At 49.7% G+C, this 17,777-nt stretch overlaps 8 protein-coding genes across 8 annotated transcripts; 4 read left to right on the top strand and 4 right to left on the bottom strand.

The window, feature by feature from the left end:
* Positions 1 to 111: 111 nt before the first annotated feature.
* On the top strand, positions 112 to 1,200 carry N7446_003763 (F-box protein; the record flags this gene model as incomplete). The annotated part of the gene is made up of 1 exon (XM_058512512.1): positions 112 to 1,200. One exon carries the CDS (start codon positions 112 to 114, stop codon positions 1,198 to 1,200), a length of 1,089 nt encoding a protein of 362 aa, XP_058373841.1.
* Positions 1,201 to 1,958: 758 nt separating this feature from the next.
* On the bottom strand, positions 1,959 to 2,851 carry N7446_003762 (Rab family GTPase; the record flags this gene model as incomplete). The annotated part of the gene is made up of 5 exons (XM_058512511.1): positions 1,959 to 2,086; positions 2,137 to 2,217; positions 2,269 to 2,658; positions 2,758 to 2,770; positions 2,831 to 2,851. 5 exons carry the CDS (start codon positions 2,849 to 2,851, stop codon positions 1,959 to 1,961), a joined length of 633 nt encoding a protein of 210 aa, XP_058373840.1.
* A 317-nt stretch (positions 2,852 to 3,168) lies between these two features.
* On the top strand, positions 3,169 to 7,009 carry N7446_003761 (uncharacterized protein; the record flags this gene model as incomplete). Its single annotated transcript, XM_058512510.1, has 5 exons — positions 3,169 to 5,306; positions 5,371 to 6,015; positions 6,074 to 6,438; positions 6,521 to 6,841; positions 6,913 to 7,009. Exons 1-5 carry the CDS (start codon positions 3,696 to 3,698, stop codon positions 7,007 to 7,009), a joined length of 3,039 nt encoding a protein of 1,012 aa, XP_058373839.1. The 5' UTR covers positions 3,169 to 3,695.
* A 776-nt stretch (positions 7,010 to 7,785) lies between these two features.
* Positions 7,786 to 8,952, bottom strand: N7446_003760 (DUF1996 domain-containing protein; the record flags this gene model as incomplete). The annotated part of the gene is made up of 2 exons (XM_058512509.1): positions 8,592 to 8,952; positions 7,786 to 8,528 (listed from the first exon to the last, which is right to left on the bottom strand). The coding sequence occupies exons 1-2, from the start codon at positions 8,827 to 8,829 to the stop codon at positions 7,786 to 7,788; spliced, it is 981 nt and encodes a 326-aa protein (XP_058373838.1). The 5' UTR covers positions 8,830 to 8,952.
* A 515-nt stretch (positions 8,953 to 9,467) lies between these two features.
* On the bottom strand, positions 9,468 to 10,962 carry N7446_003759 (glycerol-3-phosphate dehydrogenase family protein; the record flags this gene model as incomplete). Its single annotated transcript, XM_058512508.1, has 4 exons — positions 9,468 to 9,549; positions 9,617 to 9,668; positions 9,718 to 10,841; positions 10,901 to 10,962. The coding sequence occupies 4 exons, from the start codon at positions 10,960 to 10,962 to the stop codon at positions 9,468 to 9,470; spliced, it is 1,320 nt and encodes a 439-aa protein (XP_058373837.1).
* A 571-nt stretch (positions 10,963 to 11,533) lies between these two features.
* Positions 11,534 to 12,013, top strand: N7446_003758 (FAM207/SLX9 family protein; the record flags this gene model as incomplete). The annotated part of the gene is made up of 1 exon (XM_058512507.1): positions 11,534 to 12,013. The coding sequence occupies one exon, from the start codon at positions 11,534 to 11,536 to the stop codon at positions 12,011 to 12,013; it is 480 nt and encodes a 159-aa protein (XP_058373836.1).
* A 607-nt stretch (positions 12,014 to 12,620) lies between these two features.
* N7446_003757 (FAD-dependent oxidoreductase) lies at positions 12,621 to 14,539 on the bottom strand (the record flags this gene model as incomplete). Its single annotated transcript, XM_058512506.1, has 2 exons — positions 12,621 to 13,695; positions 13,757 to 14,539. 2 exons carry the CDS (start codon positions 14,537 to 14,539, stop codon positions 12,709 to 12,711), a joined length of 1,770 nt encoding a protein of 589 aa, XP_058373835.1. The 3' UTR covers positions 12,621 to 12,708.
* A 234-nt stretch (positions 14,540 to 14,773) lies between these two features.
* N7446_003756 (putative ATP-dependent Clp protease) lies at positions 14,774 to 16,998 on the top strand (the record flags this gene model as incomplete). The annotated part of the gene is made up of 3 exons (XM_058512505.1): positions 14,774 to 14,954; positions 15,008 to 15,535; positions 15,614 to 16,998. Exons 2-3 carry the CDS (start codon positions 15,100 to 15,102, stop codon positions 16,996 to 16,998), a joined length of 1,821 nt encoding a protein of 606 aa, XP_058373834.1. The 5' UTR covers positions 14,774 to 14,954; positions 15,008 to 15,099.
* Between the last annotated feature and the right edge of the window lie 779 nt (positions 16,999 to 17,777).

Genomic DNA, 17,777 nt, shown 5'->3' with positions numbered 1-17,777 from the left:
TTCCATCAAAATCTACCATCCTACAAAGAACCTCTAAAGGTAAATCGTCACAATATATGGTTTAATCCCCCTTGTGAGTCATTCTAATGGGCAGAATCAACATAGACCATCATGAAAGTTGAACATCTTGCAACGGAGCTTCTGCTCCAAATATTTCGATCGTGCGACTCAGTCTCTGATGTTTTCAACTTATCGGCAAGCTGTCGTCGACTCCATCGCGTTTTCAAATCGTCAAACAAACAGCAAATCCTAGCCAATGTCGCCGAGACCCAATTCGGCCCCCTCAATGATATCATCCAAGTGGTGACGCAAAATGACAGCCAGCCAGCTCATCAAATCCGACATGTGTCTATGTCTGATGCCCTCCTGAAACAAGTCATCCAGATTGGCCTGGTGGCACAGAAATGGGAGACCGTCTTCCCATTCAAGAAGTGGAAAGCTGACTATGAGAATCGCCGCTCTCTCACCGATCAAGAGCGATTGCGTGTGCGCCGTGCGGTGTATCGATTATGGTTATACCACAGTGCATTCCATTCTCGTGCTTATGACCGGCATTCTCGCAATATTCGCCATGTAGTCTTGGAACGGGCTCAGCTACTCCATAACTGGTCGACCCAGGAGCTGGCCGAGATCGAAGACCTTCGTCTTGTCATGAGTGACGTTGTGCAGAACCATATCTGTCCTAGCAATGGGACTATTCAACGCAAGTTCCGTAAGCGTTATCCAGAGAGCAATCATCAGCTCTCGTTCAACATCCATCTGAATTATCCTCCACCGTCAAATACGTTCTCATCGGAGAATCAGTCATCGTTTGGAAAAGCCCCGGGGTCTTCACTGCAGCAATATTTCCATGTTGCCCACCCGAGCAATTTCACCGACTCGCCAGCCAAATACAGGTCTCGGTTTCGCAATGATCTTTCCCATGACCCGGGCTCTGAGGGCTGGGGAGACGAGATCCCGCATTACTACATCATACAGGACATGATGAAGCTTGATCCTGGTCAGATTTTATGGTTGCGCGATCATGCTCTCTTGAAGGAGCAGGTGGAAGAGTATGTATGTTCCCTGGGTGATTGGTTCCGCGATAATGGCGAGACATTTGGTGATACGTTGGAGTATGTCATGAATGAGCGCGGTCTCGATGCTGGAGAGTTGCGGTCGGCAGTTCTTGATCGTGACATGGGCATAGTGCTTGATTAGACATAACGTTATGTGGCTAGTGTTAACTTTGTGTATTTGTTTCGTTCTGGAGTTTTCCATCTGCGGGTCCATATGTGTTCTTTTCTTGACCTAACAGGTAATTGATAGCCCAGACAGCGTGGACATCGTCGTATAGGGGTTCATGACTACACCTGATTTGTTCTCCGAAGATATCAGCCCCCTGTTGATCTTGCCATAAATGACGATCTACCCTCCCAGGCCCTGCTCTATAGGCGCTAATTATTAATACCGCACTATAAAAGGCCAGGCCGGACAAGTAAATTGCCATGTGGAGCATGTGGGCCCAATCTTCAGCTCTAGGAACACATCATTTCCATCAGACTACCAGAAAGTACGGGAAAGAATATACTGATTTTCGGAACTTTCGTACAAAAAACATGCAGCCGCAATGGTAGACGCCCAAGTTCATTGCACCAGCAAACTGCGGCGACACAACGTAGAAACAAACGAAGCACACCGGTCGCGCAAAAAGGTAAAAAAAGGGGATCAATTTCGTTGACGACGAGAAAGAAGTTAACAAAAGAAAAAAAGAAAGCGGGAGAAGGGAACCAACAGCCGGGTACATCAGTTCTTGAAGACCCCTATCTTCCCAAATAGTTTCTCTACCAGATCCCGCCTGTGTATCATCTTTGTAGCCGTCGAATTCCAGACTCCAGCACAGATCAAGACCATCTCAATATCACATCGCAAAAAGAAGAGTCGTGGCGGTCGGTGCGTCGTCCTCGCGAAGAGTGAAACTAGCAGCAGCCCTGCTTCTGCTCGGTGTCCTGCGGGGTGAAGTCGATGACGGGACGGCGGTCGCCGACCTGGTTAGAGCCACCCTCACCGGAGTCGAGGGCCTTGCTGGAAACGATGCGGTAGATTTCTGGAAGGGTGAGAACTGGAAGGCAACAATTGGGGGAACAGGCCACCTACCTGTGAGGATGTTTTGGAAGGCCAGCTCAACATTGCTGGCATCGAGGGCGGAGGTTTCAATGAATGAGAGGTTGTTCTCGCCTGTTGGTTGTCAGCCACATATTCAAGACTGCATATTATCTGGGAACGCACTAGCGAACTGCTTGGCCTCCTCAGTAGGGACCGCACGCAGGTGGCGTAAATCGCTCTTGTTTCCGACAAGCATGATAACAATGTTGGAGTCGGCGTGGTCCCGCAGCTCCTTCAACCACCGGTTGACATTCTCGTAGGTCTGGTGCTTGCTGATATCGTACACGAGGAGGGCACCGACAGCGCCGCGGTAGTAGGCAGAGGTAATGGCACGGTAGCGCTCCTGACCAGCGGTATCCCAGATCTGTGCCTTGATTGTCTTCGAGTCGACTTGAATAGAACGGGTCGCGAACTCCACACCGATCGTTGACTTGGAGTCCAAGTTGAACTCGTTGCGGGTGAAACGACTCAACAGGTTGGATTTACCAACACCAGAGTCTCCGATAAGCACCACTATTCACCACAACAATATGTCCACTGTCAGTCTCGCGATATTCGGGACAAGGGGCGGATAATAGGAAGGCGGGCATCAGCATAAGGTGGCAACGTTACCTTTGAATAGGAACTATGTGGGAATATCATCAGTATGTTGATACAAGAGACAAAATAGTCTGAGTCAACTCACGTCATATTCGTCGTTGGCCATTTTGAATGTGATCTAGCTCAAGCCCGAGGGGTGATATTGAAGGGTAAAGGTGGCGGGACAGGTGAAGACTAGAAAGAAGGACTTGAGAGTGAAGTAGATACGTCAGCACTAAGCCTGCAGGCAGAAGCAAATAAAGGGGAGCACACACAAAAAGCAATGAGAATTAGTAGAGGAGTGATGTCTTTGGCCTCTCCTTAATGCCGAGCCCGTCTTAGCGGATCATGTGATCTGGGTTTTATCGCGGGCGGTCTGTGCTATCGGCAATATAAGTCGATAGCTTCAGCTTCATGTTTGGACTTTGTCCAGTGAATTGCTCTGTCCTTTTGTTACATAAGTTTTCATGTCAAACTGTCTGGCAACAGCCTAAAATGCTACCAGAATCACCTGATCGGCCAAATTGGCTCATTGCTTGAATTTCACGTTGACACTTTCTTTCCTCTTTTCTTTCTCTTTTATCTTCTCCTCTCTCTTTTCTCCTTCCTCACATTTCATCTTTGGACCTTGTCCACTACAGTGCTCTGTCATTTCGTGGCTCAAGTTTCATTTAGGCCGTTGCTCCAGGCTGTTGCTCTACACGCTAGCAGCATCGCCAGATCGGCACTTAGCTTGACTCATTACTTGGGCTTCACGTTCGACTCTTTTGTTTCTATTTCCTCTTCTATTCCTCTTTCATCCTCTCTCCTCCCATCCCACCCTGGACTCTGTCCACTGCACTGCTCTGTCCTTTTGTTACGCAACTTTTCATTCCAGGCTGTTAGTCTACACACTAGCAGCATCACCAAATTGGCATTCAGCCTGGCCATTTGACTATTGCTGATGTATCCGATGAATCTGTGGTATTGCCATGGCGTCTGATGACGTGATGAATGACACGTCCGACAACGACCCTGATGGGGAGTTGGATTCTCTGGCATCTTCAGGTGACAGTGACCAGGATGAGGACAAGTCGTACTACGTCGAGACGATTTACATGGAGCGTGTATTTGAAGGTCAAACTCAATACCTTGTCAAGTGGGCTGATTATCCTGCCGAACGAGCCACATGGGAACCCGTCAATATGTTTAATGATGAAGAGGAGACCCTGGAGGATTGGGAAAGGAAGAAGAAGGACATCGCGTCAGGAAAGCAGCAGCCCTTCGACTTTGAGTCGTGGGAAAGGCATTGCGCGGCAATAAATGAATTTCGTGAGGACCGGCGGCAGAGACGAGAAAAGCGCATCTCGGGAGTATCATCCTCTCGAGGTCTCGTTGATCCCCGCAAACCAACCCACGAACCAAAAACACCCCCTTTGGCCACGAAGGCCGCACCGTCAACACGGGTTGTTTCACAAAATATATCTCCAACTCCCAAAAAGTCGGGAGCAAACCAACCCTTGCCCAAACGGGGGCTTCAAACGTCAGATGCGCCCATTGGGCAGGCGGATAAGTCGCCATATGCAAGTCTGACCAAAGCTGTGGACAGCAGGACCAAGAGGCGGAGGCTTGAGATACCTCGAGAGCCACCAGCTCCGGCAATTCAAACGCCCAGACCGGCACCGTCGGGATTTGCAACAGGGGGGAGAGCGGCCAAAGCCGGGTATCGTTCACACATTTTTGGAGAAAGAGCCCCAGATGTCACAAAGCTGGATCTAATGAGACCTTCTCAATACTCGGAGAGGACAGGAAGAGCCGATATAGATCTCAGCACATTGTCATTCACCACAGGTCTCAACTCCCCACCTCCACCCGGGAGGACAGCCAGGCGTTCCGGTCCATCGCTTCCAACAGAAGACTCAGTCAAAAGTTCCAGTGGGCCCCGTGCGCAGACTATTCGTGATAGGCTTGGGCTGTCACGGTCGCGTCGCTCTCTGGACCAAGGCGATAACCGACCTTCGTCAGCCTACTCTCGGCGGGATAGTCCAACCAGGCCTCGTGCTCGTTCCCGGTCTCCTGATTTATCTCTCGTGGCAAAGCGGTCCAACGCCACGGTCGTTGTGGAGAACTCCAGGGTCGATGCTCGAGCTGCCAGTCCTGCAGATTCTCGCCCAGGACCACCAAGTTCGGGTGATCACTCCACGGAATCGCAGCTTGCCCAATTGCCCAGACGCACTCCAGCACCCAATTCACGAGTTCCTAATTCTACAGATCCTCGCCTTAGAGCACCAAATTCAGATGATCTCTCTATGGAATCTCAGCTTACCCAAATGCCCAGACGCATTCCAGGACCCAATGCCTGCAAAATTTCGAATGGGTTGTGGTTCAACCCTAAAGAGGCTCTAATGACGATGTCCTTTGGACCAGATAAGAAGTTCATTGGATCCACAAGGGTCTGTGGCATGCCAGCAGAGTCTCGAGATCTGACCCGGAATAAGCCCCCTGGAGATCGGGAACTTCAGGTTTACTTTGAACATTTGTGCACGACTAGTGAATTCGCTCAGTTGCATCAACCCACGCCATCTGAACAATTTAAACCCACGGTGAGTCTTCAGTGTACTGTACTGTATCAGGAGTTATATCGCTGACTGACTAATTGAAAATCAGGTCGTTAGGAGTACTGGATGGATTGAGGGCTTCAATGGGACCAACAGCCAACTGCTCCAAATGGCAGAACATCTGCGCGAAAATGAACTTGTGGCTATCTACTATCCGCAGCATGGGGGCAGATTTACCTATGTTGCCTCATCTCGCTACTCCCAAAATCCCCAATGGTCCAGTTGGATTAGAAAGGGTCACATTTCTGATGCACCAAGTGGAGTCCCCATCCTTCTCACCGCATGCGAAAACCTTTTGCCGATAGTCGCTCTAGGCCCTCGACGATGTCGCGATCTGCTTTTACCCGTACGTGCGGGTGGGCAAGATCAATCTACATCGATCAGCCCAAAAGGTGACTTGGATGTTTCGGTTAGAGGCACAGACGACCTGGCCACAGCCCTAGCGAATGCCCTGCGTGAACATATCACGAAGGCGAGACTCAATCCAGATGATCTTGCCATAATTGATGAAAACGGGAAGATATCGAGGGCAGGGAAATTTTATCTTCACTTTCCTCTGGATAATCAGGAGGCCATACTCGACTTGGAATACATAAAGGCGGTATACGTAGAACAGGGAGTCATTATTTTCACAAACCAAACACCAAATCATTGGGCCTCATTTGTGAATGACCCCAATCAAGGGGTGGCTATTGTATGTTTTTCGACACCAGAATATTGAAGGGAGCTGGAACGGCTAACTATCATTACAGTTCCACGAGTCGTTCCTTGAATACGAATCGTTGCAGCCACCTATCGCCCTTGTGAACAAGAAAACCTTCAGTTTCTGGATCGTTCGCGTCTCTCGCCCACTGGAAATGATTGCCCCGGGATTCCCTGACCCGGAATCCACTGTATCCGGCAGTTATGCCCAACGGATCTTTCCCCAAGGTACTGGCATGATTCTTCTCACCGAAGATGTGATGAGCAACCTCCTCGAGGTTGCTATCACTCTTCGCTGGATTTACCGGCGCCATAGAGGCAAGCCCAGATACTGGAAGCTTGTTTTCTTCCCTGGAATTCTTGAATGGATAAAGAGAAGGCTCAATGATGAGGTTTACTCAGAAGACCATGATATGTATGTTTAATCCCCCGTTGGCGCTCTTTCGAATCACGTTCTAACCAAAGACACCCCAAAACAGCTTGCTGCTTATCCACAGTTTGATCGTGAAAAACAACCTAGTCTCTGACACTCAAGTGTTCAACGCATCTAGTCTGGAATTTTTCAGCTGCCTTGAAAATGAAACAAGCACAGTACTCGCACTTCCACCCCTTCATTATGGAAGCCTCACAGAGAACGACTTGGCAATCAAAGACAAGTCAGAGCATGATGCGGGTCACCTCATCGAGATACTGGCAGGCGTGGCCAAGCTCACCATGGCCCGATTTCGGAATTTCAGCGCCATCACATCCGAACGTTACAAGATATCAGCGTCAAAAAAACGATGGGATGAATGGGGTCACATAACTATCAACTATGGGTTTAAAAATTCTACGAAAGATTCAAGGTTGACCGAGCAGCTATCCTGGCTGAGATCAACGCTTCACACAGGTCTTCAAATCCTACCCCCCGACCAACGACCCAATCCGCTGGGGACTTCCCACAATCCCCTCACGCACTTAAGGACGCCTCTCGCAGAGCGCATTAACACCCTCAGTCTTCTGAGAAGACCAAGGCCACCGCTAGCGCAAAGGCCCAGCTCTTTGCACCAAAGAGCTAATTTCGTTAAGTTCTCATTCAATTGTCCAACGACCTCTGTTTCTTATGTGGTTAATATTTTCTTGTTGTTCATTATACCCTGTCTGAGTTTTATGCTACGATGATAACTTATCCTTATGGTCATTTAGCGAATAATATTCTACTTCATGACACATTTGATACACGTAAAACTTACATTCTTGATTGAAGTATACTCACTTGGCAATTTTATTTCGAAAATGTGGCGCATCTAATGCTGAAAGTAACCATTTATGGGGAACCTGAACCACTAGGTGGTGCCAATGCGAGACAATGCCCTGTTTAAGATGATAGTCCCCGCCAGCTCTAGTTAGCTATATCCAACTCTAGGCAAGAGACTAGGCTTGCCAAGGGCAATCCTAGAACCCTGCTAGTGCAACTCCTACTGCTAAGACTGGTTGTCGACGTCTTTGAGGAGCTTTAGACAAGCGATTGATTTATTTTAGACCTTTATCGAGATTTTATTTACAGTATGTAGTAACTTGTTTCTGAACGTAAGTATACTTAACATGCTCCCCTATCTTCACCTTTTGAAAGCAGATCGCAATGTTGTTGATATGCCGAACAAGACGAACAAGAAATTAACAACTCTGTTAAACCTTTAAACAATAGATGTCTAAGTTCATTGTTTAATCCTAACTAGGTTGATTGAGAATAAATCACAAATGGCGCTTAATGAATATCCCGCTAAGCCCGGCGATGTCTCATATGTCTCCTGGTCTTCTTCATACTCCCACTGCTCATCATCTTCAAACTCTCAACATAATCACTCGTGCCATGCGTGAGATCCCTATCCCGCGCATTCTCAGCACCACAAACGGACCCATCACTCGCACCACCCAGCGGCCCATCCACAGCGAAATACTCCCGCTTAGAAGGCGACAGTAACATATTCTCCGCAGCCTCAGGCAACCACCCATTGATGAAATCACCATGCGAGCAATAAGAAGTCCCACAAGCAAGTGCTAAAGGAGGAGGCCCAGACCAGCCATCAGGAAGCAAACTGCGCAAATCATATCGGATAGAGAAGCGCAGCTGAGGCATACGCGACATACCAGCTGGACACCAATTTTCCCCGTATCCACTATTTACCTGTGGGTTTCCTGAGTATGCAGATTCCAGGGTATCCGGGTTGACGCAGTCATGGAAGAGGAGGAGTGTCTGCAGGTGGGTTGAGCATGTTTTCGTCGGGAAGGCAGCGTCATCCTTGTCCTCGTCTGTATCGTCGCCTTCGCAGAACCAGCTGATTCCGGCGCTTTTCTCGACGTGCTCTTGGGATGTTGCCGATGCATTGCCTGCTACGTCTTTATAGTCTTGGGGGATGGCTATTTCGGCTGATTCTAGCCCCTCGTAGTATGCGCTGAAGCGCATTGGTGTGATTGGGATGTGGGTGTTGTCTTCATCTTGTACAAGGTATAATGTTGGAACCCCTGATATTGTACTAAGTCAGCCAGCTGTTTGTGTATGATGCTTTGAGGGATTCATGGACTTACAGTATGCTGAAAAGTCATTCGGATTCACAGTTGTTGAGCAGCCTTTCTGGAGCTCGGATGACTTGGTGGTGTTGACTGTGATTGCATCTGATCCAAAGATGCTGTGCATATGACTGTTGTATTGCCCGGGCAATACAATTGGATCGATGTTCTTGAACATCAAAAGCTCTGAAACGGTGACTGTATAGGCGTTGGACATGCCTGCCGCCAGGGCAGATAATAGAATAGATCTGTGCATCGATGTAGAAACGACGGACAAAAGGAAAACAAAAGAAAGGAAAGAAATGGAAAGATATGCAAAACGAGATGAAGAAAGAGATGAGAGATAGCTATGGCTAGCTACTACGTATTTATATGTTATATCGAGGGAATGCGGGCCTGACAGCTTCTCATCAGTTAGTTAGAATCTTTGTAGCATGTTTGAACTGCGGATCCACAATCCAAAACTGTCGAGGATTGACCAGGGCCGTTGTTTCACGAACGATCAGGGGCCATGACCGGTTCCGTCAAATAGATCGAATGTTTCATGTAGACCATATCTTCCTCTTGGCATAACTAGATACGTGCATCAGCACGTGATGTATGTAGACAGGTCGAGGTGATACCGTCTGTCAACTAGTTTAACCCTTACGTTTCGCCCCCCTTCCCCCTGAAATAGGCTAGTGGTCAAACACTACGTTTTCTATATTAGGATTGACCGTACAGTGAGGGCGAAAGCTGGTGACAGGGAATAGACTACATGGAGATAACTATATGGGGGTAAACTCGCGGTAGTTCAATAACATTCCAATCAGATGTCTAGAGTAAATCGATACATGAAGTTCATAAGTACAGGTCATGAAAGTCTATAATGTCCAAAGCCGAACCTGGCCCAAATCATAATCTTGCAGCAGTGAACCGAGCGCCATCATCACCATGCGAATTTTGAGTAGAAGTCGGAGTACGGGCCTGAAGGGGGCTGTCGGGGCCAAAATTGTTTAATTAACAACACAAACAAGAACGAAAGACCTGAATAGGGATTTTACCGCTCAATGAAGTTAGGAATATCCTCAACCTTCATGGTTCCTTCCAAGATACCTGCATATTGTTAGCTTAGATCTGAGTATCAAGGGTGGAGGGCACTTACGGTAAACAGCAGTGAACAGAGGGAACTGGTCCTCCATGCCTTGGTTCTTGAGGAAGCTGTTGACCTCGTAAGCAGTCAGGGTACCCTGCAGCTTCTGGCCATTGAGCTCGGTCTTCTCAATCTCCTCGATGGGAAGGTTGCGTTCAACGCTGTGCATGGCACACCGGAAGTTACGGCCACCGCTGCAGCTAGTGATCAAATCAGCCACACCGGCACTTTCGTCGGTGAAGGTGCGCTGGTCAATGGTGGCGCTGAAGAACTGGTCACCGAACTTAACCATCTCCATCAGACCAACACGCATGACAGCAGCCTTGGCGTTGTCACCCCAGCCCATGCCGACAACCCAGCCAGCGGCCAGAGCAACAACGTTCTTGAGAGCGCCACTGATAGACACACCAGCGACATCGTTGACCACACGGACGTGGAAGTATGGGCGGTGGAAGACAGCCTTGAGGACGGCATGGTCGATAGGTGGGTAGGCTGATGGCAGGGCCTGCAGCTTGGTATCTGAGATCTTTCCGGAGACATCCTTGTGCTGGAACTCCACAAGGTTGGTCTGGGAGGAGGAAGGCGAACGCTGGGGAGTAGGCGCCTTGGAGTCCATGTGTGGGGGGTCGTAGGCAACGCTGGTCTCGGACCACTTCTCCCTGGCAACCTCATTGGCAATGTTGGCACCAGAAAGAGCACCACAGTAGATGCCAAGGGTCTTGCCAATGGTCTCGGAGAAGAGGTTGATACCAGATTCGTTGACGTCGACACCCTTGATACAAGAGATACCACGGGCGTAAGGCAGGATCTTACCCCTGATCTGCTCGCAGGTCTTGATGATGAACTGATGGGGCAGGTTGAAAACGAGAATGGTGCCGTCTTTAACCGCATCCTCCAGAGACGGGTTGGCGTGCAAGTTGACTGGCAACTGAACTCCTGCAAGGTATTTGACATTTTCATGGGTACGGTTAATCACCTCGGTCAGCTTTTGAGGACCGGCGTATGAGGGATCATAGTTCTTCGAGTCCTTGGGGACCTCAACAGTCTCCTCGTACACCCACATCTCCACCGTCTCTTCGAAGAGATCCGGGTTGCTGGCAGCATTTTCGGCGACAATCTTCGCAATGGCGGTACCCCTGCACGAGGACTAGTGTTAGTCCGGACTGCATCCCAGAGAAGAGTTTTTGATCCTTACCAGTTGCCGGAGCCCACCACGGCGAGCTTGTGCTTGCGCTGGAATGGACCGATAGAACCCATGTTGTGTGTAGAGATAACAAATGATCGACGGGTCAGAGGGCCGGGAATAGTGGACTTAAAAGGTAGAGGAGCCGGGGGCAGACGGGGTGGAATGAATCGGGGAGTTTGGGACCGGGTGGCTAGCGGCGACCTCGGTATAACAATGGTACAGAAGTGAGGAAAGGAAATCCGACGTAGGTTGGGACTGGAACGAATCTCCATACAAGTCACCCAATGAGTCCAACCTTTCCCGGTTCGATAAGGCAAACTGATGTCAGAGGAAGTGCGTCGAAAAGTATGTGGATCGTCACCCGGAAAGTAATAAATCACTCAGCAGGATAACGTCACAGACACGTTCTTCTCCTTGTGGTTTTGCACTAGAGATGAGGTTGAGCCAAACAGCGTTGAGTTCCTGAAAAAAACGGTGGGGAGGGTGGAGCGGGCGGTGAACAGATTTGGAGAGACACGGGCAGTTCGCTTTTCCCGTTTTTCGTCTGGGTAGATCTCACATGGCAAATGGTAAGCTGCATTGATTCGTCTGTTCCACTTCCCGGTTAATTATCGTCCACAGGCTCCTATCCGCAAATCCAAAATGGCGAAGACTGCTAAGCCCGCGAAGCCTTCGGGGAGAGTCTCATCTGCGTTCGGTGAAGATTTCCGGACCACCAAGCGGGACAAGCGGCAGATCAAACACGCCGCCCTCGTGTCGAAGATCGAGAAGGATTCCCAAAAGACCCCAAAGCGTCGACGCGCACACAAGAAATTGGTCGCCAATCTCGAATCTCTGGCCGATGCCCTGCCCGAAGCAGAGGAAGCCAATGATGCCGCCAGTCAAGCCAATATCATCAAGCAGAAGACCCTGCGACACAAGCCGGGGGCCATGAAGCGCCGAGAGAACATGGAGAAAACAGAGCGGGAGCGTTTCAACAAGAACATGGCAGACATGTCAACCATCTCGTCAACTCCAGCTGCCCAAACTGAGTCGAATCCCACGGCCGGTCGGTGGTCTGCCCTCCGAAGCTTCATTTCGCAGACGATGGAGCAGCAGCCCGTTTTCCAGGCGAAGAAATGAACCGGACACGTCCGACATTAAATAACAGACCTGGCTCACTGAGCATCAGAGTGATTGCCGTTCGTCATCGAATCCTGTCTACCGAGACCGGCACTGGGTTGCGTCAAATGCACCGGCAATGCTGTCGAGCAAAAAACCAAAATCCGAATGCCTCGCATTCCTATGGGGTTACGGCCAACACGACACAATGCACCTTCGGGCGTGAGTACCGAATGTCGAAACGGATTGGCCCCCAAGAGTTTGCGACTTAAGCCGTTTTATACTGCTGAACCCCGCTCCAAATTGCCTGACACAAGCTTGGAAGCCTTAGGGCTGACGGACGCCACCAAATTCATCTCGACAACTGTGCATAATTAAATACCCCTCATTGAATAAAAGCATGCATCGATGTATTTCTACTTTGCAATCTGGTCAATCGCAGATACTGCAGCTATTTACCTGCCTAGACAACATGTACAAAAGGGGTCATAGTCCATCCACATTCCCCACCTTTAGACAATCTACATAATGAACCCGAGGCGCTCGGAAATGGGCGAAGAAAGGTGAAAAAAGAGAGCCCCAGAAGGGCGAAAACAACGCCTGAAACGGCATAGTTACTCGCTTTGAGGCTTTGTAGAGACTGTCCAATACTTCATGGCACTGTATATACAGTTATGACCCCTGTTGTATATATACTCGGTAACTAAATCGTTGACTTAGTTGCTCAAACACAACCCCGCATCATCCCAGTCTTCACTACCTACTCCTTTCCGAGCAATGAAAAGCCCCTTCGGATCCCATTTCTGCTTGAGGGTATACAAACGAGGATAGTTGTCTCCCCAAAACGACCTCTGGAAACCAGGCTCATAAGGATGCGCCTCGTTGAGATAAGCACCCATCTGGTCCTCGCCCTCGACCGAACGAATGAGAGGAATTTCAACCTCTGTGGCATTCTTAATAATGGCATGCTGCTGTGCAAGTGTTGTGGTGGCATTCCAGCTTCTTGAATACAGCAGGTGAACAACGGCCTTCCTCCAAGCCGGGTTAACAGCACTGTCAATCTTGTTGCCATTGGCTGCGACTGCACCCCCTGCAACCACATGACCGATGAATGTTTCTCCGGGATCAAATCTGAGACTACTCCACGTCTTGGACAGTCGACTCGGTCCGTCTTCGGATAGGAAGAGGTCCCTGGAATACAGACGGGATACCAGCGTTGTCATTCCACCTGTGGTGTCGGCATTACCTTCCAAGAGCATTGTTTGAATCGTTGAGTTCATGGTGGGTAAACCGAAGGCCCCATACTGGACAGTCACACCAGGCATTGATTGCAGGCTTTTCACCAATGGGGCATACAGTCTGTCAATTGCGCTTGTGTCGGTGTGTTCAGGGAACATAAGCAACGATATGACGCTGGAAACGCTGATCGTCGCATTGAGAGGCATGTCAGGGATTCCGAAATAGTACCCAGAACCACCGGCGTTGTTGAGGCCTGGAAGTGCTGCGTGCCACTCGGTGAGGGCGTTCCAGAATTGAGGGTCCCCTGCGGATGTTGTGATGTTGACATTGGCGACTATGACTGGGACTTCTGGAAACGTCCGAACAGTAACATTAACCACAACTCCAAATGTTCCTCCGCCGCCACCTCGCAGGGCCCAGAACAGGTCACTATTCTGATATGCGTTTGCTGTGACGAGATTTCCCTAAACTAGTGGTCAGCTACTTGTCCATCTTGGTGCTATGGAGTTTGAGGGTTTGACTCACATCAGCCGTTACAACTTCGAACTCAAGGACATTGTCAGATGCCAGTCCCTTCCAGGCACCAAAAGGTGAATGACCTCCACCTTGAATATACCCCCCAGCCGCACCAACGGTGTGTGAAGCACCCGCAATGACAGTCACATTATGCTCTGCCACTGCTTTGTAAAGTTCGGCAAGGTTGACGCCCGCCGACAGAGTGACTGCTTTGCCTTCACCCTTGCCCTTCGGCGCACCAATCGGCATAAAGTTGCCAACAAACTTGATATCCTTCATACCATTGGTCAAAATCTGCAATGACCCTGGGGCTGTTGAACGACCTAGGAAGTCATGACCAGAATTCTTAATGGCAAGTCGAAGGTTATGTGTACTCGCAAACTGCACGGCCTTCTGAACATGCGAAGCCGTCTGTACCTTCGCAGAGTACAACGAAATACGACCCTGACCGCAGGTTGTATTCTGGGCTGACTTTATATAGCAGGTTTGGTGTCGCTCTGGCCAAGCCTCCCAATTCTCCCACTGTCCAGCACCGGGCTGAGCAGCTCGCCAGGTGGAGTCAGACCAGTTGTTCATGACATCCTTACATGCTGTTTGATCAAACTCTGCCGCATGGCAAACCGACGCGACGGGCCTTACAGCAATAAGGTTTCCTTGTATCGTGTCGTTCAAGCTAGACCATTTCTGCTTAGATGGCCAGCAGCGTTCATGTGGTCGGCAGCGGCAATGACTTGTGCCAGGTGCAGCGCTGGCAATGCTAGCAAAGAGGTATAATATAAACAGTTTAAGCATAATCAAATGAAGTATTGACAATGTCTTGAAGGCTATAACTGAAGCCCTTTGCCTGGATTCCCCCTGAAATTATATACTTCGCATCCGGGGCGGTGTTCAGTCGATCCCCAAGTGCCCGATACGAGACTTGCCGTATTCGGAAGTAATTCTCACGACCAGAGTGAATACGGGTCTTATATACATAAAGTGCGCCAAGTTGAGCATGGCTGAGCATGGCTGAGCAAGGTAAGATTCAGTTCGTATTTGGTGCTAAATTGATTCATGACATCATTGTCTCGATTCTAACGCGGCGGTTTGCAACCAGATTGCAGGTTGGAGATCTGAGTCTCTAATACGGTCTCCGGTCAGCCTTCGATCGGCAGAGAGAGGCGAGAGAACCAGAGATTCTATGTTGACACGGTCATACGGTCAAAAAGTGAGTTGATCCGAAATGCTCAGGTTCACCGGCCCGATGACTCATCAGATAAGATCACCTGCGGGGAAAGCAATCTAATCATCTCTCTTGCTTCCTTTGTTATTCTCCCCTGTTGTCCATAAATCACATTCACCGGCGCCCAGCAATGCTGTGGAGGCCTCTACAGCGTCGGCTTCCAGCCATGATACACCTCGAGGTTGTCCGATGTCGGCGCCTTCCTCCTTCGTACATCAGGTCAACACGCCAGTTGTCCAGCTCAACCACGTTCCCAACCCGTTCACAATTTAACCGGTCAGATTTTACGAGCCAGCCTTTCACTGGCAGCTATGAGCCCGGGCTTCCAACAACCGGGCCGCTCGGATCAACACCGGCATTTGGAACCCCGCGTATTACCCCGAAAGTGCTGAAGCAGTATCTGGATCAATACGTGGTGGGCCAAGATCGCGCAAAGAAGGTGCTCAGTGTCGCGGTATACAACCACTACCAGCGCGTTCAAGAGCTCTTGCGTCGCGAAGAAGAGGCAGCCGAAGCACACGCGAAGCGTCAACGGAGGGAAGCACTTGAGAGTCATCCCTTAGAAGGTAAGCACCCATCCGAGCATGAGATGGTCTCAATTGCTTATACATATTTCGGTCACAGATGATTTCCCGGTTTCGCAGAGGACTGTGGGGATACCTCAGACCCCAAAGCCGCATCGCAGCACCCCCTGGATCTCCCAGAACTCACTGACACATCGCCTTTACAGCTGGAGAAGTCTAATATCTTGCTATTGGGACCGTCTGGTGTCGGAAAGACGCTTATGGCGAAGACACTCGCCCGGGTGCTCTCTGTTCCTTTCAGCATCTCCGACTGCACCGTGTTTACCCAGGCCGGCTACATCGGAGAGGATGCTGAGCAGTGTATTCACCGACTTTTGGCAGCGGCAGACTACAATGTGGAACAGGCGGAGCGTGGTATCATTGTCCTTGATGAGGTGGATAAGATCGCCGCAGCTAAAGTCAGTCATGGCAAGGATGTTGGTGGCGAAGGTGTCCAGCAGGCCCTCCTCAAGATCATCGAGGGTACAACTGTACAGGTTCAAGCCAAGCCCGAGAAGAACCCGCGCGCAACTAGCCCTCCTAATAGCTACCCCTCTAACAGCCCATTGGGGAATTCGCCGTTCCAACATAACAGTCCAGGCAACCCAGCTGCGAAGGGTGAAGTCTACAATGTTCGAACGGACAATATTCTGTTCGTCTTCTCTGGCGCCTTCGTCGGACTTCACAAAACGATTATGGACCGGATATCCCGCGGATCCATAGGCTTCGGTCAACCCGTACGGGCACCCTCGAGCACAGCGGATCGATCAGGCTCACCAAATTCCTCTCCTAACGAGCCCCTCCAAATCCTTCCCGGATCCGAAGAAGAAGCGCTGTACAAAAAGCATCTCCCGTTCTTTAGTTCTGCAATGCCAGCCGGTTCTGGCGCCGAGCCCACCTACTTCAATCCCCTTGACCTCCTAACACCCGCAGATCTGCAAAGCTACGGATTTATCCCAGAACTGATTGGGCGCATTCCAGTCACCGCCGCTCTCTCCACCCTATCTCAACCCTTACTTCTACGCATTCTCACCGAACCCCGCAACTCCCTTCTAGCCCAATACACGACTTTATTTTCCCTTTCGGGCGTCGAATTGCGCTTCACTACCCCCGCACTGCATAAACTCGCCGCCAATGCCTTTACAATGGGCACTGGTGCACGAGCACTCCGCACTGAAATGGAAACAATTCTCAGTGATGCTATGTTCGAAGCCCCCGGCTCGAGCGTGAAGTTCGTTCTCGTGACCGAGGCCGTGGCTGAGCGCAAAGAAAAGCCCATTTATCTTGCTCGGGGACAAGGTGGCCGGTTCCATGCAATGATTTCTGCCGAGGAAAGCAAGTGGGAAGAGAAGATTGGCCGTGAGAAAAAAGATCAGGATATGAAGGCCAAAGCACAGGATAATGCCGGAAACAGCTCTTCTCATCCGTCGAGCTTCCAGGAGTACCGGGACCAGGCCAATGGTTAAATTCAAGTGGTCGTGCTGTCTCATTTCTGGTTCCGGTGATCATACCTCGGTTGATTTTGTTATTTTCATATCCCATTTGCATCGGCAGCGATTAGTGTCGTTGGTAGCCGAAATGCGACATGAAAGCGTTGAATATTCTTGTGATCTTTTTGCTCGAGTCTAATTCTCTTGCGCGTCACTGCTGGAAAAAATAACTCATGCACGATATTTCCATGCACACTTGGACACTTGGGCCCGAAGTGTACTCCTGGTGTTCGAAACAAGCAACAATGCAACTAAATTCAAATGCCGGAATCTAAAATAACGCGTTATAGGCAAGTTGCTTCGCCTAAAAGTGTTACCTTATTCCTAGTCAAATGTGGACCACAATCACTTAGTGAAGACAAAGCAAGAGGCAGGAGAATCGTGAATCTGTTTGCTAGAGTTCCCGTCTTAGCAGCCCTAGCCTCTTAGAGCTTCCAGCGCTATATATTCCGCTCTCCCTCGGCAGCGGAACAGAGTTTTCTTGTCTCTCTCAGTCTTCTTCGCCTGTCGGAAGTCACACGTCAGTATGCCTGGGATCAGGCTAATCTATGTGTAGATTTGCTTGGGCTAAAACCTGCTTGTACAATAGTTGGTCGGCGAACTCTCACGAAAACTTCATTGGGATCCGGAAATTTAGATAGGTCCATTTAAAAAAGACCCCCATTACTTCTGAATGAACCCCCCTCTGCACCTGCCTAACCCTAATTTGACCTGGGGCCGTAATTGTATTTCACTGAGCATTATGAGCATTATTA

The sequence above is a fragment of the Penicillium canescens genome, assembly GCF_028828765.1.
Source record: "Penicillium canescens strain IBT 15451 chromosome Unknown utg000003l_segment0_segment0, whole genome shotgun sequence".
Taxonomy (NCBI): Eukaryota; Fungi; Ascomycota; class Eurotiomycetes; order Eurotiales; family Aspergillaceae; genus Penicillium; species Penicillium canescens.
The sequence above is the reverse complement of the archived record's forward strand: the minus strand, read 5'-3'. Positions and strand labels throughout refer to the sequence as shown.